Genomic DNA, 25197 nt, shown 5'->3' with positions numbered 1-25197 from the left:
ATGTTTCTGGTGACGAAGATCGAGCTGGAGCTTCTTTCCGATTATGACATGGTGCTGTTTGTGGAACGCAGCATCCGGGGTGGTATGGTCCAGGTGTCGCAACGGTACGCGCGCGCCAACAACCATTACATGGCTACTGGCTACGACCCCTCACAACCGTCCAGCTACATCATGCACACGGACGTGAATAACTTGTACGGACACTCCATGATGCAGCCACTCCCTTTTAGAGGGTTCGAGTGGGCCGACCCCTCCAACTTCAACATCGAAAGCTTCGACGATTCAGAACATGGGTTCTTCGCTGAGGTGGACCTTGAGTTCTCCGAGAAGCTGCAGGATTTGTTCAACGATCTCTCCCCTGCACCCGAGTTCAAGTGTCCACCCGATTCCAACCAGAAGAAGCTCATCATGGATTTCGAGCCCAAGAAGAATTACGTCCTACACTACCAGAATCTCCGGTGGTTGATGCAGCAAGGGGTTACGGTCCACGCAGTTCACCGCATCCTCAAGTTCGAGCATTCTCCGTGGTTGCGTCCATATATTGAAGTCAACACGAAACACCGCACCGCAGCCACGTCCGAGCTTGATAAGGATTTCTTCAAGCTTATGAACAATGCGGTGTTCGGGAAAACCATGGAGAATGTACGGAATCGTGTAGATGTGAGGCTAATATCAAACAAAGCACAATGCCGCAGGCTCGTAGCAAACCCGTTATTCAAATCGAGGACCATTTATAACGAACAGCTTGCTCTGGTGCATATGAGGAAGAGCGAGGTGAAGCTTAACAAGCCAATTTATGTCGGCGCCTCAGTATTAGACCTGAGCAAGCTGCACATGTTTCATATATATTATGGGATACTACGCCAGCACTATAACAACAATATTAGCCTACTCTACATAGACACGGACAGTTTAATATACCACGTTCGCACAGCCGACGCGTACAAGGATATGGCCACGGTTCCATCTTTGGTTGACCTCTTCGACACCTCAAACTTTCCCCAGCCGAACCGATTCGGCATCCGGGCTCTCAACAAGATGGTGGTCGGCAAACTCAAAGACGAGAAGAAAGGTGATTTATGTCTCGAGAATGCCGGTCTTTGCTCCAAAACCTATGCCATCAAAGCCGAGGGCAGCGTTACCAAGAAGGCCAAGGGTGTCAGCAAACAGGTGGTTCGGGAGCATCTCACATTCGAGGACTTCGTCGATTGCCTCAAGACCAGGTCGCCGGTTCTAAGAGCAGAACAGCGCATCCAGAGCGTCGACCATGTGTTGACCACAAACAAAGTTAGAAAAATTGCGCTAAATCCTGATGACAATAAGAAGTGCATCCTCGAGTGTGGTATTCACGTATTGTCGTTGGGGCAGTATCGCTTAGCAGAAAGCAAAACCTGCAACATATGTCCATCTTCAACAGAAGATTCATAAAAACAAAACAAAACAACAAAAAAAACATTTTGACTGTCATTACAAAAAACTTTGACCGTATTCTTAAATAACCAGCATGCCTATGAATTTGTTCGGTTTCAAAAAAACAGATCATTATGGAAACCATACCAGATCATGAAGTCTTACCTTCCGTGTTACCTAAACTCAACGGTCTGTTGATCATTCACCTCAACAGCATTTGGACGAAACTGAATGACGATGTGGGCAAGATGTTTTATGTTTTTAATAACAATTTACATTTCTACGAAATTCCGATCGACGGGAAACTTCGGATCACCGTGAATCCGGAAAATGCAGGCGAAATCAAAATTTCTACCGGCAAGAACATTTTTCGAATCAAGCACGACAAGATGCTTTCTAACATTACGTACGATGTGTCTGCCGGAGATTACCTGTACGTGGAACTCCTCGGAGACTACGACAAACTCATTCCTCTCTTTGTAGAATTACGAATCGTTTATCCTATTATAAATAACCGTTAACCAAAAATGCCTAACGACATTTTCGGCAACACCAAGCGTGTAGACCATGCAGAAGAGATTCTCATGTTGGACATTCGAGTTAAGAAGTTGAGGACCGATTTGATCGCTTTGCAGGAAACCTTAAACAAAAGTTTAGAGTCGGAAATCGCTACGCTCCAAACGCAATGTCTCGACCCCATTCTGAAAATCGATTCCGAACTGAAAACCCTGATAAAAAATTATGTCGACGTACCTTCTTACGACAACGTTCAAAATATACAGTTGAGCGTGGATTCGCTTCAAAATGATTTGGCCAAATTACAGCAATTTCAATCGAAAAATGAAGATTTGGAAAAATTGAAACTCGAAATCGAAGAACGAACTTCCGCAATAGAAAAGAATTTCTCCGAACTTCAAACCGTCGTGAACGATATTGATGCGGAACGCTTGCATGTCGTCGTTTCCAAATTACAAGAAGAATTCACCAGCACGTTGGAAGAAATTAAATCCAAGTTACAGACTTTGGAAGATACAATGACGAACCTACCATCGTCGGACGAACTGCAGGTCATCGGTAAAAGCGTCGCGAACATAAAAATTCAATTGGAGGCCTATCAAGATTTCGAACACATTCAAACCACCATCGCTACGCTTCAGGCGTCTCTGGAATTGATCAACGAAGAAATTAAAAATATTCACGCTGAAGCGAGCGCGTTGACGAGCATTCAAGACACGTTGAGCACGGTTCAGCAGAAGATCGAATATTTAGAAAATTTGAACGTCGAAACGAATCTCGCTCATTTTCATCACGTACTCGACAACATACAGGGTGACTTGGAATCGTTACGGACAAGCGTGCCTTCGAGCGAAGATTTGGAAAAATTGAAAACGGCGGTGACGGCACTATCCGATTCGAGCGACATCAAAAGTTCGTTGAGCGAACTCGAGAGTAAAGTGGCCAATCTCCCCACCTCCAAAGAATTGCACGCTTTGAAAAGAAACATATCACGTATGCTGAAACGACTGGAAACGGAAACGGCGAACGTGGAACAGATTCGAGACGAAATTAGTTCGCTGGTGTCGACGCTGCCCACTTCGCAGAGCGTCGCCGACCTTCACACGCAGTTTACAGAGATGCGAAGCATCGTGAACGATCTTACCGAGAAGAGCTCGAAATTGAATCAAGTCGAGAACCTTCAGAACATCGTCGTCAACGTCAGAGATCAAGTTGGAGTGCTGGAATCCACGCAGGAATCGACGCTGGCCTCTTTCGGTGCCAAGTTGCAAGAACTCAACGAAAACTACAAGCAGTTGAACGTGGAAGTGAAAATCAAACCGTCGTTTTCTGCCGTAACGGATACCATAGTCGAGCATCTGCTGCCCATCGAAAATAAACTCGGACAAGTTCACAGTAATCTGCTCGGCGTCGACACTAAATTCGCTAAACTGCATTCTCTGCAAGCCATCGAAATCAACAGCGTACCCAATCAACAGAGAATCTCCACGTTCGTCGAAGGTAACAAACTGTACATGTTGCATCCTTATCATCCGTACTACAAGTTTCTCCTCGATGGCACGATTCAGATAAACGAATTTTCGTACTGGTCTCACGGCAGAAAAGCTAGCGTTCCCACCATGACTTTGATATCGAATCGTGGTGTCCAGAAAGCAGGGAACATTCCTCTGGCACGTTGGAACGAAACGCGCAACATATATGAAATACACGAAGACGAAGATCTCACCGTTTTCGACCTGAGTGCCGGCGATAAGCTGATCATTCAAAACACGAGCGAAGTGCCGCCCTCTTTGAATCCCATCACGCTTGTGCTTCTCTTGAAACGTAATCTCTAAACAAAAAAATGTCTAGGCAAGCCATCGTCGAAGAATTGCATAAACCTGCACGCCGCAACTACGAACGTTTGGCTGTGGTAACCAAGGGCATCGACGACCTCTGGCAAAGCGACCTCGTGGAGATGAGTAGCGGCAATTTGAAAAACATACATAAATGGAACAAGGGCAACAAGTACCTTCTCACCGTCATAGACACGTTTTCGAAATTCGTATGGGCTCTGCCTTTAAAAGCCAAAACGGGAACGTGCGTCACGGAAGCATTCAAGACAATTTTTCGCGAAAGCGGCGGCAGACGACCACGGTTTCTGCAAACAGACAAGGGTAAAGAATTTTACAACGCCGTATTCCAAAAGTTTATTCAAAAACACAAGATTCGACATTATTCGACTTTCAGTCACATCAAAGCCAGCATCGTGGAAAGATTCAATCGAACCTTGAAAACACACATGTGGAAACGATTCACGCTTCGGGGAAATTACAAATGGGTCGACATCCTGCCGGAACTCGTCGACACCTATAATGATACGGTACACAGAACGATAGGCATGAAGCCAGCCGACGTTACCAAGTCCGACGAGCAGCGTTTAATTTCTACAGTTTACTGTCCAAAGTACACACCCACGACAAAAAAAGCTAAATACAAAATTGGAGACCAGGTGAGGATCAGCAAATTCAAACGTACCTTCGAGAAGGGATTCACAAAAAATTGGAGCACGGAACTATTTACGGTGGTTCGAGTTCTACCCGGAAACCGACACACGTATATAATAAAAGATAGTAGCGGCGAGATTTTGAAAGGAAGATTTTACGAAGAGGAACTCTCTAAAACAAAACACCCCGACACGTACCTCATCGAGAAAGTATTGCGTAGGAAAGGTGACAAACTGTTTGTCAAATGGCTGGGACTTCCGGAAAAGAGTTGGATCGACGCGAACGAAGTGATCTTGTGAGTACGTGGAACGTGGTGAAGCGTCTACCGGATCCGGAAAGTCAAACGAAGAAAAAGAACGGTGAGTTGCTTCCCGACAGCATCCGCTGTCTGATCGTAGGTCCTTCGGGGTGTGGGAAAACGACACTGCTCGTGGACAATTTTCTCCTCGCACCGAATTGGTTAGATTGGAAGAACAGGCACCTGTACGTGTTCTCGAAAAGTTTGGAGCAATCCAAATACCAGCAACTGATGAAACTGTACGATGGTCTGGATATTGCAACGTTTGCCTCGGAAATAAAACCACTCGACGATTGTCGTGAAAATTCAGTCGTTGTGTTCGACGACGCCATCCTGGAAAATCAAAATGAAATTCGCAACTTTTTCACGCAAGGTCGTCACAAAGGAATGGATTGTTTTTACCTAGCTCAAACGTTTTCCAAAATTCCAAAACAGTTAGTGCGCGACAACGCTAATTTCATATGTTTGTTTCGTCAAGATCACACCAACCTCAAGCACGCGTACGATGACTACGTAGGCGGAGACATGAACTACAATCAATTTTCGGAACGCTGCTGCTCTACTTGCTGGAACGGTGACGATTTCGGATTCGCGACGATCGACATGACGAGGAAACCCAACGACGGAAAATACAGAAACAAAATCAACGACTTTCTAAACGTTGCAACGTTGTGAGAAACGACGTGTATAAATAACGTCATGGCGAAACGAAAAATCGAGGACGAAAATCTCAAGTTGCGAAAATACCTCGCGAAACGCTTCAAAGGTTGGAAATCCGAGAATCGCGGATTCTACGAAGAGAAGAAACGTCAGGATCAACCTGTGATCGATGCCATCAGCAGTCTAGGTAAAGAAATTAAAAATGTCACGGAACAAAATAAAAATTTGATCAACGAACTCGTGCCGCTCGCAGCTAAAAGTTACGCCGTACCCACGCCCATTTCGAGCATTCCTTCGACACCGTTCGAACTGAAGGATGCACCGGCACGACGTCGAGCCATTGGTAGCACGTCGTCTTCGGATAAAATCGAGTTGGGACCTTTGGCACGAGACTACCTGAGTACGGGGAAATTCGACAAGGATGAAGTGTTCGGATTGTATCCCAGCATGGAAACCAACGAAGGCGGCGGTGTGGTGTGGAAGATTGGGAAATCGAAGGTGACCTTCGAAGGCAACGACATTAAAGTCAATTTAGGCGACAAGGATAGTTGGAACAGGTATCCGGGTACGGTGGGACTGTGGGAACTCGTCGCCAAAAAGCAGCCGAAAGATTACACCGACGAAGATTACCAGAGTTACAAGGAAATTCTGATCATGAACAACGACGCCTCGCAGAATAGGGTGAAATCGAGCAGCGGCGAGAAGTACAGGAATCTCATCAAACCGATTTGGAACCAGGTCAAAACAGGCAGCGGCGTCAAACGCTACAACACGTTACCCAAAGAATTCGTTTGGGTGGACGACGTGAGGAAGCTCGTGGACCGATTGTTGGTGATAGCCGGCGAAGAGAATGCAGGCAACCGTAATTTCTACAACGAGAAGGTTGGCATCGTGGACATGATCAGCACGAAACTTTCCAACTTCATCGTGAACGACGACAAGGGCATAGGTTACCTGATCAAAATCATCAACACGCTGCCTCCTAAATTTTGGAACGTGGCCGAAGGAAAGGGACTCGTGAACGACATCATCAACAAGTTACCTTTTGAGATGCATCTACCTGGCTACCAGTACTGCGGACCGGGTACCAAACTCGAGAAAAGATTGGAGAGAGGAGACAAGGGTGTGAATCCGTTGGATGCCGCATGCAAAGATCACGACATCGCCTACAACACCACGCAGACGGATCTGGACGCACGTCACGAAGCAGACAAAAAATTGGAACACGCAGCTTTCGAAAGGTTCGTGAGCAGAGACGCATTGTTGGGTGAACGGGTCGCCGCACTGGGTACCACCATCGCCATGAACACGAAACAAAAATTAGGGTGGGGTATATAAATAACATACCGTAAAAAAACTACACAAGAAAAAATCTCAGAATATATATATAAATAACATACCGTGAAAATAACACATAGAGCGTCAACATGAAGCCCAAGGGTGTCGTGTACCAGATACCATACTCCAATCTGAAAAATCTAGGTGCCCTCGATGGGTTACTCACCAAGAAACAACGCGAGAAGAAACGTTCTTGCTTGTCGAAAGGACACGGAATGAAATTACTGCTCAGCACACCTCAATTGAAAAGATTGCAGCGTTCGCGGAAACAGCAAAAGGTCGGAGGTTTCATATTCAGCATCCCGGCCATCCTGGCAGCATTGGGGGCCGTGGGAAGTTTGGCCGGCGGTAGCGCCGCCATCGCGAAAACCGTCATCGACTCGAAGAAGAACAAGGCCGAATTGGAAGAACAGAAACGTCACAACCTGGCCATGGAGAAGAAAGGAGGAAAAGGCGTGATGAGAAAGTTTAAAAAAAAAAAACAGAAGCACTCACCAACCGAGACATTGAATCTCTGATCGGACCGTTACGAATCAAACACTTCAGAGGAGTTTTCATGTCCGACTCGTTACCTTCAAGCGTTAAAAGAAGAGAATGCGGAGTAGTCAACTTGGACGGTCAAGAAAATCCAGGCACGCATTGGATATGTTACCACAAAAATGATGATAAAGCATTCGTTTTCGATTCTTTCGGAGGTGTTCCACCTACAAATTTAATTCATTATCTGAAAACGAACAAAACCTCTATATACTACAACGACGAACGCATTCAAAATTTCGGAGACGTGAACTGCGGTCATCTCTGCCTCTCCGTGCTCGCGTTTCTCTCTAAAATAAATAACCCTACGATCGAGGATTTCCAGAAAGCATTGTGGAACCTCAAACAGCATCACTAGGATGGGCGTGTTCCATCTCACGAGCGAATCTTCAATCTTGAAACTCACGCTGCACGACGACATCGTCTATCCTAAATCCGTGGCTCTGCGTGCATTCTACAGCATGTACCTCATACCTAACGTCACGCAGCACAACAACAAAATTAGCGTCGGAAGCGAACACATCGTCGTCACGCCAGGCCAATACAATCTTTCCACTTTGCAAGCTCAGTTACCCAAAGGCACGTACCTTTCTCAAAATTCGGTCACGCACAGAGTGGAAATCCTATCCGCTACGGAGACCGTGGACCTGGGCACCATGGGAGAACTTTTAGGTTTCGAGAACGACACCAAACTCGAAGCTGGCATCAAGCACATAGCAACCAACATTCCTAAATTCTTGGCCATAGAGACTCTGAACGTACACTGCAACGTGGCGGAAGGTATGATCACGAAATCCTCGGACGGATTGCTGGGAAGTCACAAGCAGACGGGAATCATAGCCACTTTCAAACCAAGTTCCGAGTTCATGGAACCGATCATCTACACGCCCTCTTCGCCGATCTATTTTTCAGTATGTCGCAACCGCATAGACGACATAGAGTTGGTGGTGACGAACGAGAAAGGAGACGTGGTGGATTTCGCAGGTGCCACTACGACGGCCATCGTGGAGATCAACGTATAATAAATAACACACATAGTGAAATGGAGCAAATCGAAAGTTACGAATTGCAATCTTTCCCTCCCAACCGTCGCACGTTCGCCAATCTGAACGAGGCGAACAGGGAGATCGAATACGACGTGGACGTAGGCGACGGGTTCGTTCATCCTCACAGAGCGGACCTCTACCTTCAATTCGACGTGGTGAAGAAAGAAAGCGGAGACGCGTTTCCCGCAGCAGCAAACTTGATACTCGTGGACAACTTCGTGCCTCACCTGTTCTCGCAGGTGGAGGTGAGGAAACACAACACCGTCATCGACAGAATAGATTATCCAGGCATCACGTCGACGGCAGTGGGAACTTTGAAATTATCCAAAACAGACGCAGCGTACTACCAGGCCGGGGGATTCGAAGCAGGGGCCAAAATATCGACGAGAAGTCACACGGTGCTCTTTCCCATGCGTCTGCTTCCAGGATTCTTCTCCGATTACAAGGAGATCATGTGGAAGGGGGGACTGAGGGTCACGTTTCGAAGAGCGGCCAACAACAACGACGCACTGATGCGATACGCTACTTTGGGTCCGGACGGCACCACGCCGATAGCCAACACTTTACCCGAAGCAGCCAAGTGCGTCATCCAAAGCATGGAATTGAGAATGCCGGTGGTGGAATACGAAACGAACTACGCCCTCAAGTACAAAGCAGAGATCTTGAAAAGTCCGCAGGTGCTGATTCACTTTCACGGTTACCAGTGCGTGCAGAAGGTGGCGTCGGGAAGTCACATGGAATTCGACGTGACGACGCAGTTCAACAACATACAGTTCGACATGCCAGATTTCGTCGTAGTGCTTTTTCAGACCGGGAGGGACAAGAATCAGGAAAAAGATTCCAGCAAGTTCGACGACTGCAAGATCAAGAACGTTTATCTGAAGAACGGACGCAACGAAGTGTTCCCGCGCGAGAATTACAACCTCGACGTGACCAAAAACGATTACCTCAAACTTTACGAAGCGTTCTCGGCTTACAAACGCGTGACCGAGGGAAGCGTGGACATGTACTACACGCCCAGCGAGTTCAAAGCACGGAGACCCATGACCGTCATCAACACATCTAAGAGAAAGAAGGTTGTGGTCAACGATCGAACCAACATCAAGGTCGTCTGCGAGTTCCACGATGCCTTGCCCGAGGATACCCTATGCAGTGTCATCCTGATTGCAGAGAAGTCCTTCGCCTACGACGTGAAGAACGAGAGGGTCACAGAACAGTTTTAAAGTTCATAAAAAATTGCCACATACTAAAAATCAACATCCAACACATTTTAGGTTATATAAAATTTGTGAAAATATAATACTGAAATATTAAAACAAACAGAGTCGCTTGTAGGTTAGTTCAGTACATAAATAAAAAAAATAATAGGTTAAGTTATATCACTTAGGATCGTAAAAAAAAATTTAAAAAATCGTAAAAAAAAAAAATAGGTTAAGTTGTATCACGTAAGATCGTGATATACCTACCAAGTATGAGTGGAAAAAATGAGTACGGTGAAAATTTGTACTAAAACATCGCGGAACGCTAAAACATCGACAAAAAATTGTCAAAATCGTAAAAAAAAAGATAGGTTAAGTTGTATCACGTAAGATCTTGATATACCTACCAAGTATGAGTGGAAAAAATGAGTTCGGTGAAAATTTATACTAAAACATCGCTGAACGCTAAAACATCGACAAAAAAATTGTCAAAATATGTCAAAAACTTATATTCAATTGATAAAAAAAAGGCGAGCCTCACCGAGCCTCACTTTCTGTCCGTGAACCGGGTTGATTGTACTACTTACATTGGTAAATACTTGTTTCAGCGCTCCAAATTTTTGTTCTTCATAATTAGCATCACATAATCTTCATAAAAAATTAAAAAAATAAAAAACTTCCAAAATCGAGGGTGTAGAATTGGACACCGGACCCAAAGTTAATAACGTACGTATGTACAGTGTCAACGAATTTAGTAATAGGCTAATACGGTGTGAACTATACAGTGCATCTTGATACACTTGTTTTTCACTCTCTGTACGCATGTTTAGGAGCTTTTTCATTCTCATTAATAAGAATATTATGTAAATTATATTACATAAGGTATAAAAATTATGACTTTATCGAAATCCAATCATGTAGGTTGAATTGTATCTTTTGCAAATACGCTGTATAGAGAAACAAACTACCGGAGTACTAAGTGAGGCGAGTGTACATTTAAATTTGAAAGGGGAGTTTTCTTACTGCTCTTCAGAAGCATAATGATTTAATTTCAGTGTGTGTTACGAAAACAAAATTGTTATAAAAAGCTAATCTTTAACATCAACTCCAGTAAGTTTGCTTTAATGTCATCTTAAATAAAATAAAAATATAATTCTCTACTGATAGATAATTGAATTTTATCAACTGTTTAGTCTTAAATGATCGTTTACACTTTTAGGGTACAATGAGACTGAGCTGCTTTACATGAGGAATACACTCCAATGGAGTACCGAAGACTACACTCAGTACTTCGCCTATCTTGCTCTCATATCTGCATTAGGTAAGTCAAAGACTCCAGAAGCAATAGAAGGGTTATAAAAAATAAATTCGGTTCGGTCTATCAGCTACAAAGTTCACTTCTGGAAAAGTTGGTTTGCTCAAATAATAGAAAACAATTAAAATTATATTCTCAATTTTATGATAATAATACCTTAATAATTAGTGATAAAATCAATTTTGGAGTAACTCTTTGTCACACGTTCTTCGCATGGTTGTTGCATACCTTAAGACAATGCATGTTTCAGTAGACCTAATAATAATTCATGCATCTATCGAATGAACCCAAGGATCATTAGAATGAACCAGCTGGAGTAATAGTTAATAACATTTTAGTTGCATTCAAAAAGTGGCAATTACTTTAAGTTAGATACAAATACTTCCAAAATTAAATAAGATTAAATATAATACTGAAATTTATTTTCACCTTTTTACTGAAATATTTTATATTATTTAACAAATAGATTCTACTTATTATACTTATTAAACATAACAACAAAAATATAATAAACAATTTTATAGTGATTATTGTGCACTTCTCAAGTATTAACGGGAGTTAGTCATATTTTCCCATTTGAAAGGTGTTTAAAATATGCAGGGAAAGTTGTAAATTTTAATATGTAGGCCTGCAGAAAACACACAATGGTGAGTTTTAATCAGGGCCGGCGAAAAAGGGGTCGAACCGTGCCACAGCCCAGTGCGGCAAATTTTCAGGGCGGCAAAATTTGAAGAGAAGAGAAAATTAACCCTTTTGAAAACTTGAATTATATAACTTGGAAGTTAATACGGCCAGCCAACCCACCGTTTTGAAGGAACAGATCAGTAGTCTCACATTAAAACCACTGAGTGTGTCAAGGTGGGAAAGCAGATTCGATGCCTTAACTCGGAGGTCTATGATGCGCTCCTTCAAATAAGTGGCGACAATAAAACTGTCCAAATGGTCGCACATGAGGCTCAGTGTATTGCAAACCAGTTGTGTGGCTTTACATTCCTTTGCTCACTAGTTATCTGGTATGACTTTTTACTCCACGTAATGTAATGAGCAAATGTCTTCAAAACATTAATCCACGATGCGTTAGATGCTGTTAGATGATTTTTTTGCAAACATATCAGCGCTTTTTAAAAAGCAGGAGTGATGAAAAATTTTAGTTTCTTAGACGCCACTTGGCAGCCTGGGAGGGCCTGACCTCCACTCGTGGAGGCGTACGGGGGCGGCGACCCGTGAGTCCCGGTTGATGAGAAAGAATTGGCATCGAATTTAGATATAGATGATCCAGAGAAAGGCAACACTGTACAGGGCCGAAATCGAAAGAAGAAGCAGTTTCATTATGATGAAACTGTTGAAGATCCACAAAAATGGTACAAAGTTGATTTTTATTACCAGGTTCTAGACGATTATTTTAGCTCTAAGAGAATTATTTAAGCAGCTTAAACATCACAGTGAATTTTCAATTTCTTTTATGATATTAGAAAGCATAAAGACATGCCACCTGAACTTTTGTTTGTAAAGTGTAGAAAACTCCCGGAATGTTAACACATGAAGGCTACTGAATTAAAAGATGAACTAAAAGTGTTTTCTGCTAAAATAAAGCAATTACACCAAAGGAGAACTTAAACTGATAAAGGGTAATGATTTTGCACCTAATGTGAGAGTAGAGCTTCGTTTATTAACTTTGTCGGTAACCGTGGCAAGTGGCGAACAAAGTTCTTTTTTTGGAAATTATAGCTGATAAAAATACTATCTTCGGTCAATCATGTCTGAAACACGCTTGTTTCCATTTTATGCAAGATAGCATTATACGAAAAATAATATTACATGCAAAGGTAAAGTTCCCTGTGCATATAGCACCATGTCATCAAGGCACATTTAGAGGATGTGGGGGTTGGGGCCACACACATTCTCGATCTCGGCAAATTTGAAGGTGATGTGATCAGCAATCCAGCCGCCTTTACCACGGAGGGTTGCCTCCAGGTACCCATTAATTTGAGTCTGGGTGAACCCCAGAGCCGCTTTATGTGGGGACAACGTAGGAGAGAATTCAGACCTCAGATCACCCACGCGGAGATCTGGGAATATTACATGTACTATTTTTAAAAAAAAATCCAATCATATATCACAGACCTACAACGGTAAACATATGAAGTCAAGCCTTCATTTCTTTCCTAATACTTGTTACATTTAAGATACGTTTAAGAAAGAGAGTGAGAGAGAGAGAGTGTGTGTGTGTGTGTGTGTGTGTGAGAGAGAGAGAGAGAGAGAGAGAGAGATAGAGTTTTCATAAAATATAATAATAATATAAAATTAGTGTCGCATTTTTTAAAGTTTAACTGTGGTCGAGCGAGATAACTTTTGTGCTTAATAGTATCGAAATGGCGTAAAAAGTCTCATTATTTATTTTATAGTTTGATGTTTTACTTAGGAATATATTGATTTTCAATTTCCCGTTGCTGCGTAATGACGAAGGGAGGGGGGGTCGAAAGAGAGCGGCGCCACCGCCCAGGGCGGCAAAATGACTAGCGCTGGCCCTGGTTTTAATATATTCAGAAACGATCATTTGGGATAACTAGTGTTCTACTGTAAAAAGTATTATTTAAATTATTTTTGAAAAATGCCATGTTTCATATGGAAACGCATCAAAAGCAGACTCACATTTCGTAAAAACCGAGTAAATCCCGGACGATACTTCCTCATAATAGAGGATAAAGTTGAAAATGGACATTTCACCCTCAACTCTCAAGCCAACTGCCATATGTGGGGGCTGCATTTCCTTAAATCTATGTGAGTGTAGGATCTAGGATCTGTTTTAAAGAAACTGGGTTTGCTCTGTTAAATAATTTATAAATAGGTCCATAAAATGGAGGAATAAACCGGATAATGCACTATCAGTGCTTTAATTTGTTTTATTTCTTTACAATTACAATTGAATTTCGCGCATTATATATTTTTCAGGTTCAACATTGGGGAATTATATTTTAAATCACAGGCTCCAGTTACGTGATGCACCTATAGCAATTGTGGCCGTTTTAGGAGTGATGGGCAAATGCCTATGGAATGCACTTTCTACGAGAAATTGGATGCCTTATGTAGGTAAGTGTAAGAGAAAAATACAATGTTTAACATAAATGGTGATCATTAGGGCAAGCCGTTTCATGATTTTGCATTTTTTGAAAACAGGTTGAAAGATTGCTCGAATATATAAAATGTACAAAAGGAAATAACTAGTTAAATAAAGGCAATTTGTTTATTTTTTCATTTTTCGTTATTTTTTGGGATAGGTCATTATTTGGCATTTTTAGGTTATTTTGAATACTTTTAATAATTTTCTGGAAGGCAGTGCCATTTTAAAATATTTCCCCTTATTAATGCTTGTATACATACAGGCAAATATTTCAAGGAAACAAAGTAGGTCTACAGCAACAACTTCTGCCCATATTTTGCCAGTTTTGTCACGTGAAATTCTTTATCCTGCTAAATGAATAAATATAGGAGACGCTGCTTATTTTTAATATGCAGTGATAGACGAACCACTAGTATATAATGTGACTCCATCAGGATCGATACTGGGAACCCTTGATTATAGAGCGACAGCATTACCACTACTCCATCATATTTCTAAGAACACACATGACTGAAAATGAAACTTCAATTTATTATATACAGGTATAAACAGTGTAAAATACTGAGAGGTACGTATATCGAACGAGTTCGGCGATCGACTCACGATCGTAATACTAGCGAAGGTTCAGGCTGGAGTCATGAGGGAGAAAAACATAAAACATGAGAATATACGAGGTCGAAATCACTGCCAGCAAGAAATACTTTTATTATTTTAAAACTATGTGAATTTTAATATATAGGCTAGTTGTTAAAGAGGTTTTTAAAACTAAAAAACATTACAAATCTTGCGTAGAACGGAAATATAACTTTTACTCTCTGTCAGACAGATGTTTGTCCTTTCTTCAGTGTACTAGGTAATACAGTATGTAACAAAGACACCACAGAAAGACACGTTTAACTATACTATCAAATAGTGAAAGCTTCCAACATTGAATTTTGTTGAACGTGGTTCCATACAACCGCCACTTGCATTAATTTTTTTAAATGAAGAAACGTTACGAGACACAAATATCTTATTGATGCGTCACTGTTCACGATTAGTTTGATATTAAAATCACATGTTCCCAACTTCGCACACAGAATAAAAATTTAGGTAGGCCTATAGCAAAATTTCATTTTTAAGTTATTGGTAATGCAACATTTTCCTACCTACTGCACGTAGAGAGACTTCGCATCATCATACTTTATTTTCTAATTATCCTTTGCTTTTCAACTCGTCTTCAACATAATGGCATTTCTTCCTACATAATGGTCCGAGCAAATCTTTTTCCTGTCAAAATTTCTCCACAACATGTCTGGACTTGCTTCTTCTTCTTCTTCATGCCCCTCACCGCTTGCATGGTAGCAGTCTTGGGCAACGATCTGAAAACATTGAGGGCTGGAAATTCGCGCACTAGTATGAACAGCACAATATTCTGTTACACTTCACTTCACTGCAATGATGAGGGATGATATCAAAAGCGGAATTCACACTGTCGAGCAAATCCATAGAGAATCCACATAGTAGAGGGAGAAGGTGATGAAAGTAAAGAGGGCAAGGAGAGAGGAAAAGGAACCTTTTTTCGAAGGAGTCTGTTAAAGAGTGCCTGACGTTGTGTATTCCATAGCGGGCATTGAAAAAATAAATGGGTGGGGGTTTGTTTATGTTCTCCACAGGTACAATTGGGAGAGGGAGTTTGGTGAATTCTTGCCAGATGATCGTTTGTGGTCACGTGTCCCGTTCTAAGGCGCAGGATACAAGTGATCACTTCACGAGGCATTTTTAGGTGATGAAACCAGGGTCGAATAGGAAATTTATCGATGAACCATTTATAAGTAGTGGTTTGTGCCACTGCGGCATAAACCCAATTTTCCCACTGGGAATGATTTTTTTTTTTGACCCGAGGTAAAAGATCAGTATAGGCAAGTCGGATAGGAGAGGGGGAAGGAACGTCCACAGCTGTTTTGGCATAAAGATCCACTAGGTCTTGATAAGGATTAAGGTTGCTATGCGCTTTGACATAAGTGAACTGTACGCGTTGGTCGTTGTGGTGGAGGTGAAAGTACTCCTGTAAAATTAAGGTGGGAAAGAGTTGCAAACGATAAGCTGCCTTACCACAACGAGCGATCGTAAATAATACACTGAGGGCATCTGTGAGAATTAAAGTTTGCGGGTAGTGTGCTTCACGAGCGTGGAGCAAAGCCTGATAAATGGCATAGCACTCTGCCGAGTAAATAGACGCTTCTGACGATAAGGAAAATTGACGTACAACATTGTATCGAGGGACATAAAAGGCACATCCAACGCGGTCGGCATCTTTGGAACCGTCTGTGTAAATAAAAGTGTAGTCGGGCCATAATTCTTTGTAGTATTCGTGTCGACCGAAATCGGTATAATTAATATTAGGGAGAGGGGCGGTGAGTATCGGTAAAGTGTAAATCAAAGGAGATGTAAATGTGAAGCTGAGATGATAGGCGTCTCGATCAATATTATAACAAGACAAAAAGAAAAGCCGAGGGCGAAAGCGATCGAGGGTTAAAGTTTCGTTCAGTTGTCGTTGAATAGCGAATACGGTATTGAAGGGGTGAGGGTGTCGTTCCCATGTTTTCAATATGTATTTCATGGTAGAGTATTGGTATCTGAAGGAGAGAGGCGGTTCAGCACTCTCTCCATAAACGCTAACATTGGGACTAGATGCCATTAAACCGAGGCAAAGGCGGAGTGCCTGACGTTGTAAAATATCCATTTTTTGTAGCCAGCGATCAGACATCCCGCCCAATACGGGAGCCGAATAATCAAAAAGTGAACGAAAACAATTCTTATAAAACAATAACATAATCGAGGGGTGACCCCCCCATTTGGTAGTGGCAAGCCCTTTCAAAATGTTTAACAATTTTTTCCCTCTTGTGAGCAAGTATGTAAGATGTGGTTGCCAAGTTAATTTACGGTCAAAATGAATCCCTAAGTATTTACAGGTTTGGACCACCGGAATTTGATGTAAATTAGTTAAATTGTTAGGATAACGAGTAAGCATATACTGATTGAAAATAATGATCTGAGATTTCTCCGGGGAAAATGATAAACCGCGTTGCGATAATTGATCTTGTAATTGAATGATAAAGTTGCGTAAGTCTAAGATGCCTCGAGTGGCATCTGATGTATTATTATAGAAACAAAAATCGTCAGCATTTTGAAGGATATGATGATTTGAATTTAGTGTTTGATGTAAGTACTGTGTATATATATTAAAGAGGATTGGACTGAGTGGGGAGCCTTGTGGGACACCACTCCGGATTAATCGTGGTCCCGTGGCATTATGGGGAAACCAAAAAACCAATATGCGTTCTTGATATAAATGCCATATTAATTGTGCTACCACCGGATGAATATGAAGAGTATCAAGAATTTGGTATAATATTGGAATTTGAACCGAATCGTAGGCGTGAGCAACATCTATGAATAAACTAAAGCAATATTGTCGCAATATTTGGCTATTCTGAAGTGCCACTGTAAGGGTACATATAGCGTCTTGACTGCCAAGCCCGGTGCGAAAACCCATTTGGGAGGGAGGAAAAAAATTGCGTTTTTCTAAATTCCAAGATATTCGGTGTTGTAAAGTTCTTTCAAAAAGTTTAGCCATAACCGGTATGAGAACGATAGGCGATAAGATGTAGCATGTATAGCTGGTTTATTCGGTTTTAATATCGGGATAACAACATGTTGGGTCCAACCTCTCGGGATTTTGCCCCTACGATAAACAGAGTTAAAAATCGCAGTGAGAATATTGAGTCCTTGTTCTGGTAAATGTTTGAGGATGGCATAAGTGATACCATCATATCCTGGGGCAGTAGATGGGTTGTTTTCTAAAATATGTTGGAGTTCCGGTATTGTAATAGGAGGGAAGTCTGCTGTAAATGTGATGTTTGTCTGGTCTATAAAGGGGGGAGGTAAGGTGACTGTAGGAGGTGTGAGGAGATCCATAAATTCAACTTCCCAGGCATTATTAATCAGTCGGGGGCGAGGAACATGGGGGTGTCGTAAAGAGTTGAATTTGCGCCAAATTGCTCCGATTGGGAGATTCATATCAAGGGACTGACAGAAGAGTTTCCATGCCTGTCGTTTTGCTTTGGTATATGTATTTTTTGCGAGAGTCTGAATATTGTGGAGTACCACCCAGGTTTCGGGCGTGGGGTGTTTGGCATAAAGTTTCGTGAGTGCTGTTTTTTTGGTTTTGATGGCGGCACACTGAGTGTTCCACCAATGAATCTTGGGAAATCGGTCGATGGAAAAGAATTTTTGGCGCGTGCCGCTCCGATCAAGAGCTAACGTAATCATGTGGAGGAATTTGGTATATGTCATAGTCCGGTGGGAGGGTATATCATCCGTATAATATAATTTAAGAAAATAAGAGCGGAAGGTGTTCCAGTTAATGGAATCACGTGTCCATCGACGGACAGGAATGTCATTCACGCCTGTATTCGAGAAATTATTCGGTAAAGAAATAAATATCGGAGTGTGATCACTCCCTCGTAAGTCAAAATCATTGGTCCAATTGATATGCGAGAAAAGGTTAGGAGACACTAATGTTAAATCGATACTGGTCGGACGGGAACCATTGTGTGGATAGTGGGTGGGGGTACCGTCATTCATAATAATAAAATCGTTCTCAAGGATCCAATTTTCAATGGTGTAACCTAATCTATCGGTCAGGACGTTGCCCCACATCTGGTGATGGCTGTTGAAATCTCCGGTTATTAGGTAGGGTCCTGGGAGTAAGGTTAGAAGTTCAGTGAGGGTGGATAGAGGGATGGTCTGCGAAAAGTGGTGTGGAGGAATATAAAGAGATAGGAGTGTGAATAAGTGGTGATGAAATTGAATGCGTACAGCAACAATTTCTACGTTATAATGTTGAAGCAGAGGAAGAGAAGGGGGGAGAGAAAGGAGAGAATGTGGAATATTTTCATGTACGTAGATAGCAACACCTCGTTGTGTTGCGGGGAAAGGAGGACCATAAGAGATAAAATGTGGTAATCGGTAGTTCTCATATCGTGTGCCTTTCACCTCTTGTAAACTAAGAAGATGGGGTTTATAATCCGCCACAAGTCGCTGTAATTCACATTTTCTGGCCGAAAAACTGCGGACGTTCCATTGAATAATGACAGGAAATAACATGGAGGAGGAGGAAAGAAAGAGAACAAAAAAAGGAGAGAAAAAAAGGAAAAGACTCATGAAGGCGGTCTATACCGGGGCAGGCTAGCGACCCGATATAATAGAAAGTAAATGTGACGTGAGATCTTGAATTTTGCGAAGTAATTGTTCTTGTTCTTTGAAGTCGTGAATTTTAATAGCCAAATTCCAGAGGTTTGGGATAAGGTCCAGGAGAGAATGATAAAGAATTTGGTGATCGCTAGATAATGTCTTATGGTCGTAACGGGTTCAATGGTTGTCTTGGGACGGGAGACTTGTTTCTGGCATATGGTTGTTAAGCGGAAGCTGAGGGTTCCGCGGCCTTGGGGCTATCGGGGGAACTGCCCGTTTTCCTACGGGCAAAGAAGGACAAATTTCATCCTCCGAAGTGGGGCTACTGTATGATGATACACAAGATTGATCACCCCGTGGTTGAGAAATTTTACTTTTCTGTCGTCGATGAGAGATATGTTCCCGGCGTTCCGAGGTCGTTTGAGGAACAGGCCTATGGGGATTGTTGTTTGGAATACAGACCGTTTCCACAGGTCTTCGATTAGCACGATTTCCTGGAGCGGATTGCAAAGTTTCTGGCTGATTACAGGAACTTAATGGATGGAAGGGATTATCCCAAACACTATGAGAAACACCAAGCTGGTTTGCCAGTATAGAATTACGGTGAGGCAATGTGGGGAAGTCCCGTTTGTTGAAATGAGGATTGAGGATATCGTCCCTCGTGAAGGGGGGGGGGTATAGGTTCCAGCAATTTTATCTTTAGCCTCATGATAAGAAATATTCTCCTCCGCCATTCTAGTTTGGATGTTTAGTTCTCTTTGCCAAATGGCACAGGTTCGGTCAAGTGCCCCATGTGGGCCCTTACAATTTATACACAAAGGATCGTTGGTACAACCTTCCCCATGACTTTCCTGTCCACAAGTTGGACACAAGGGTTTTGATCTGCATTGGACGTGCGAATGACTATAACGGAAACAAGATTTGCAAAAGTTTGCCACCGGTTACAGTTCGTTACCCATAAATCCCAAGGTTATAAATCCTACCGACCAAGATTGATATATACAGGTGAATCAATTACGGGTAGTGCATGACCATTGGCCGCTGGTATATATTATGATATGTTTTTTAAGTGTCATTATACTAATGGATGTATGAAAAGACTTTTTTCTTTTATAAATTCCATTTAAAAATATTACACCATCACGAAGAAACATTAGATTCATTTCACGAAAGATAATAGCATATCGAAGAGTAAGCGAATAAAACCAGCTGAATTGCACTCTACATAAAGCAACGAATTAGACAGGTTAAGTTGTTAAAAATTTGTTCGATTTTCTTGAAATTTCGTACAGAATTCTACTGACAAAATCAGCAGTACGTCCATGTGTGTCAAGTTATAAGGAGTGGTAGACTGTCTACCGTAGACGAACCACTATATAATACGACTCCATCAGGATCGATACCGGGAACCCTTGATTATAGAGCGACAACAACACCTAAACAACGTTGAGTAAGGAGGGGGGAGGGTAGTCAAAATTTGGAAAACTTAATACGGGTTACTAATAGTATGTTGTAAGGGGCTACGCCACTGTTACTAAGATCATATAAAACACTGTTATAAACTAAAATTTTTGTGTCCCGTCGTTTGGGAAGTGTAGTTGGTGACAGACGGACAGGCGGGGCTACGAAGAGGACCCATTACAAAACACTGAAACATCTGCAACTGAAAAAAGTGCTTTTTAAAAAGGGGGAAAGCGCGTTGGGAAAATATCGAAATGAATTCTTAGAGAGCACAAATCAAAAGTTTCGTACGGAAGAAAGACACAAAACACAAGCTCAAGCTACATACAGATAACAATGACACATGGGGTAGGGATCAGTAGAAGGGTCATTCCACATCTAATCAACACAAAAAACTAAGATTTTGACACCCACCAACTCCAATTTCGATGAAATTCGGTATACACCTTTCCTGTATGGTTGAAAGAAACCCCCTAAATTATTTTCACTCTATTTCAAACGGTTTTCATTTTACAGCACTTTGAAATGTCATCAAATCAGTGTTGTCTGTCACTCTTGAGATCCTCGACACAAGATATCCTTGCTTACATTTTATTTCTTTTCTCCTTAACCAATCATCAGATCTGTTTGAAATTTAGTTGGCCGCGGTGGCTCAGTCGGTAACGCGTCTGACTACCATGCTAAAGGTCCCGGGTTCGATCCCCGGCCGGTTCAAATCCGGGAACTTTTCTAACGATGGAAGCGGCCCCGGCGCCCACCCAGCGTCGAATAACATGGGTACCTGGGGGAAACCCTGGGGGGTAAAGGCGGTCAGGGGCGTGATGCTGATCACATCACCCCCACTCACGACCGGATCAAGAAAGTGTTGGGCGTTACCCCCACCCCCCCTATACGCCTTCATGGCGTGGTGCTATGCACAGGGGAGCACTTTACTTTACTTTACTTTGTTTGAAATTTTACACAAAGTTCAATAAAATAAGGAGGATTTCAGAAAAAAATATATCAGCACAAAAAATTTTACAATGTCTATAAAAACACTAATAATGGATTTGTAGCCTAATTTTTGTGCTGGGAAAACTAGGATACGAAAATCTAAATTTTCATCATGTGGGTATGATGGAACCAACAACTTTTGATGTTGAAAATCATTGCAAATACATGCTCTTTCTCTACAAAAAATAACATTTTTGGTTGTTTTATTTCTTCTAACGAAAATTTTACGTTTTTTGGAAATTGCCTAAAATTTCAAGGTCAATCCGTACCTATGGTTCAGCACCGGTCGCTCGACCATTTTTAAAATTTTTCATTTGTTTGGCGTTGTAATCCCTGTACAAGAGTAGTTCAAAACAGGCATTTTTTTTCTAAAACTAGACCTCTTTTCAAAATGGCGGCCATTTTTGTTTCATGACTTGCAACATTTTTGGCCTATGCACATAGTTGTGATAATTATGATAACTCAGCTAAGAAAAATTATAGAAATCTGGGGTAAAAAACATTGTTTTCAGTACATTTCAGACTACATTTTATGTTCCGTATCTTTTTTCACCACATCTAATGCAAATGGCTGAAATTTAGAGTCAAAACTGACTGATATTCAATTTTGAAGGGAAATCGATGTATAGGATATTTTTTTAAGTAGGCAAGCAATGAAATATCAGAGCTATAATTTTTTTTAGAGGAAAAATGTACATCTAAAGTTTCAGCAGAAAATATTTGAGCTCTGTTACTGGTTTCCGCATTAAGTTAAAGCTCTTTGAAAATGCTCATTTTTCTCAAAATTAGGTCCCAAGTATATGTCTGGTTGGAAAGGTCTTCGCAATGGCATAGTGGTTACGTCGACGTTTTGTAATCAAGGTGTCCCGTGTTCGATCCCCAGTGGAGGCACATTCTGGTTCGGATCCCACTTTAATAAACTGTAGGTTCAGTCTCGATTAACCTTCCGTGCATAAAGTTGACTTAAAATTGAAACCAAACCAATATCTGGTTGAGAAACTAATAAAATTTGATATTTACTGCATAAAGAGGTACCTGCAAAAATTTTCTAGATTGATATTACTAGATAGCAAAGTTACAACAGGGGGCAGTTTGGCAGAAACAGACAAATTTATATTATTAGTTACAATTATTATTATTTACTTTTAATGAACTATCATGCAATTACAATTATTGCACGTATTAATTAATTGCAACATACGAATGGCATAGTAAGCCCGTTAGTAGCTATTATCAAAGAAAAGGTGTGTAAGGATGCGTATCAAACATTTTCTTCTGAAACTTTAGATGTACATATTTCCTCTAAAAAAATTATAGCTCTGATATTTCATTGCTTACCTACTAAAAAAAATATCCTATACATTGATTTCCCTTCAAAATTGAATATCAGTCAGTTTTGACTCTAAATTTCAGCCATTTGCATTAGATGTGGTGAAGAAAGATACGGAACATAAAATGTAGTCTGAAATGTACTGAAAACAATGTTTTTTACCCCAGATTTCTATATTTTTTCTTAGCTGAGTTATTATAATTATCGCAACTATGTGCATAGGCCAAAAATGTTGCAAGTCATGAAACAAAAATGGCCGCCATTTTGAAAAGAGGTCTAGTTTTAGAAAAAAATGCCTGTTTTGAACTACCCTTGTACAGGGGTTACAACGACAAACAAATGAAAAATTTTAAAAATGGTCGAGCGACCGGTGCTGAACCATTAGGTACGGATTGACCCTGAAATTTTAGGCAATTTCCAAAAAACGTAAAATTTTCGTTAAAATAAATAAAACAACCAAAAATGTTATTTTTTGTAGAGAAAGAGCATGTATTTGCAATGATTTTCAACATCAAAAGTTGTTGGTTCCATTATACCCACATGATGAAAATTTAGATTTTCGTATCCTAGTTTTCCCAGCACAAAAATTAGGCTACAAATCCATTATTAGTGTTTTTATAGGCATTTGTAAAAATTTTTGTGCTGATGTATTTTTTTCTGAAATCCTCCTTATTTTATTGAACTTTGTGTAAAATTTCAAACAGATCTGATGATTGGTTAAGGAGAAAAGAAATAAAATGTAAGCAAGGGTATTTTGTGTCGAGGGTCTCAAGAGTGACAGACAACACTGATTTGATGACATTTCAAAGTGCTGTAAAATGAAAACCGTTTGAGATAGAGTGAAAATAATTTAGGGGGTTTCTTTCAACCATACAGGAAAGGTGTATACCCAATTTCATCGAAATCGGAATTGATGGGTGTCATGACCTCGTTGAAATGGCGTGGAATGTCTCAGAAGTAAGAAAAGTGTCGTGGTTAAAATTACCTCTCGTAACTCACCAGTGATGCAGCAGCTTTGCAGTATTCGAAGCAGCACCCAGACGCACTTCACTCAACTCCACAAGAAGCCTGTTTCTGCATTGCACGTTCAAAAGTTTTTACATTCCAGTGGCATCGAACTTCCTTTCAGATAAAGAAACGCTCTGGCTGTGTAGAGGGATTAGGTCAACATGACAGTAGACTGGTTGGTTAAGGGGTCACGGTTCAATTTCTGATGGAGCAACAACAGTTCGTTAGCTTGGATCCACTTTGAACAGTTCTGTTGAGCTTATATATGTATGTATAAAATGAGCCTAAAACGAACTTGAAAAACAATCACACACACACATACCACGACTTGAACCTAGAACCTCTGAGTTCCTGGAATTTCGTGAATCACATAGACTGTCTCTATGTATTTTATTTTACCTCGTACATTTCTACCCCTGCGCTGGAATAAATATGTGTTTGTATTCTTGACTCGCGCAGAATTTAACCCCATAACTTCAATTTCAAGCATGTCATGAAAATTCTGTGATTCGAGCGCCGATTTAGCTATATTAATGAATATGTTTATATTTTGTTACTGGGGAGGGGGGAGGGCTGTAAGGGGCGATCCTTCCACATAGTATGCCCAATTGTCAACCTCTCTTCCACGTATTACACCCTGGACTGCATTTTGCAGACGAATGACGCTCTGGCGACTGGCACTGTGGGCAGTATAATTTTGTGTGTGTTGTCCTGTTTGTTGTACTTGTGTGTGTGTGCTGAGTGCCCCTTTACAGCCTCGGCTTTTAACCGAAGTAAGAATGTTTTAATATTTTAGTAGATACCGGTTTTTTTTGGGAACAGCTCTGGCTGACTACGCGAGTCTAGCTAGTGAGCCTACCAACAGCGAGGAGCGTGAGGAAGAGGGTCCGCGATTGGTGCCGTGTTGGAATGACTTCAGTAGCTCGCTTGTTGATTGGCTGCTTCGAAAGTTGTGACTCGCTCCCAAGCTGCAAATGCACAACAGTCAGGGATGTTATGGAAATAATCTTACTCTAAACGACATTACAGGTAATTTAGGTAAGGTAAGAGGCTGGACCCCGTATAACATGACGGGTGCAAAATAACCTTTAAGTGCTGATGCACCCAAAAATTCCAATTCAAATTCAAATTCAAATTTTGTTACTGGGGAGGGGTGTAAACAAATTTCTCGTTTCAAAAATTTACTGAAATATGGTCAAACGAGCATCGATTGATTAATTGATTTGGATTATTTTACTTTG

At 41.3% G+C, this 25197-nt stretch overlaps 1 protein-coding gene across 5 annotated transcripts in view; it reads left to right on the top strand.

Annotated features, from left to right (window-relative positions):
- Positions 1-25197, top strand: part of LOC145986727 (putative peptidoglycan muropeptide transporter SLC46) — a 73911-nt gene that overhangs the window by 37737 nt on the left and 10977 nt on the right. For all 5 annotated transcript variants that reach the window (XM_083121062.1, XM_083121060.1, XM_083121061.1 and 2 more), the window contains 2 exons: positions 10710-10811; positions 13758-13895. In XM_083121062.1, coding sequence (XP_082977188.1) covers positions 10710-10811; positions 13758-13895 — 240 coding nt within the window. The remainder of the gene's footprint in view (positions 1-10709; positions 10812-13757; positions 13896-25197) is intronic.

Source organism: Lepisma saccharinum, chromosome 4 (genome assembly GCF_977018435.1).
Source record: "Lepisma saccharinum chromosome 4, izLepSacc3.1, whole genome shotgun sequence".
NCBI classification, from domain to species: domain Eukaryota; kingdom Metazoa; phylum Arthropoda; class Insecta; order Zygentoma; family Lepismatidae; genus Lepisma; species Lepisma saccharinum.
The sequence above is the reverse complement of the archived record's forward strand: the minus strand, read 5'-3'. Positions and strand labels throughout refer to the sequence as shown.